The sequence below is a fragment of the Nestor notabilis genome, unplaced genomic scaffold, assembly GCF_000696875.1.
Source record: "Nestor notabilis isolate BGI_N333 unplaced genomic scaffold, ASM69687v1 scaffold27034, whole genome shotgun sequence".
NCBI classification, from domain to species: domain Eukaryota; kingdom Metazoa; phylum Chordata; class Aves; order Psittaciformes; family Psittacidae; genus Nestor; species Nestor notabilis.
In genome coordinates, this window is record NW_009925555.1 from 705 (window position 1) to 1,479 (window position 775).

The 775-nt window shown below is 59.4% G+C and overlaps 1 protein-coding gene across 1 annotated transcript in view; it reads right to left on the minus strand.

The window, feature by feature from the left end:
• The window catches only part of LOC104404646 (ATP-dependent RNA helicase mss116, mitochondrial-like), a 1,412-nt gene extending 651 nt beyond the window's left edge, over nt 1–761 (minus strand). Inside the window, exon 1 of the mRNA XM_010013122.1 lies at nt 608–761. Within this exon, the coding sequence (XP_010011424.1) occupies nt 608–761 (154 nt within the window). The remainder of the gene's footprint in view (nt 1–607) is intronic.
• Nucleotides 762–775: the final 14 nt, after the last annotated feature.

The following is a 775-nucleotide window of genomic DNA, read 5'->3' on the forward strand; positions in this document are numbered from 1 at the left end:
CGGTCGAGGGTGTGTTTGGGTCGTTCCGGGGTGGTTTTGGGCCGTTTTGGGGTGGGTTTTGGCCGTTTTGGGGCCTTTTTGGGCCGTTTTGGGCCATTCTAGGGCGTTTTTGGGCCCTTTTGGGGCGTTTTTGGCCATTTTAAGGTGGTTTTGGGCTGTTTCGGGGCCGTTTTGGGCCATTCTAGGCCGGTTTTGGGCCCTTTTGGGGCGTTTTTTGGCTGTTTTAAGGTGGTTTTGGGCTGTTTCGGGGCGTTTTTTGGCCATTTCAGGGCGGTTTTTGGCCGGTTTAGGCCGTTTTGGGCCGTTTTAGGGTGGTTTTGGGCCATTTCAGGGCGTTTAGGGCTGGTTTAGGGCATTTTTTGCCTGTTTTGGGCCGTTCCGGGGTGTTTTTTGGCCGTTTCGGGGCGTTTTGGGGCCGTTCCGGGTGGGTTCGGGGCGCTGCTCACAGAGGTAGCGGCGGTTGAGCATAGGGCTGTTTTGGGCCATTTCAGGGCGTTTTGGGGCTCGTTTAGGGCATTTTTTGCCTGTTTTGGGCCGTTCCGGGGTGTTTTTTGGCCGTTTCGGGGCGTTTTGGGGCCGTTCCGGGTGGGTTCGGGGCGCTGCTCACAGAGGTAGCGGCGGTTGAGCATGTCGAAGACGCGGCCCGGGGTGCCCACGATGATGTGGGGCGCCTCCATCTGCAGCTTCTGCACCTCGGCGCGGACGTTGGTGCCCCCGATGCAGGCGTGACACGAGGCGCCCATGTAGTCCCCCAGCGCCATCACCACCTTCTGGA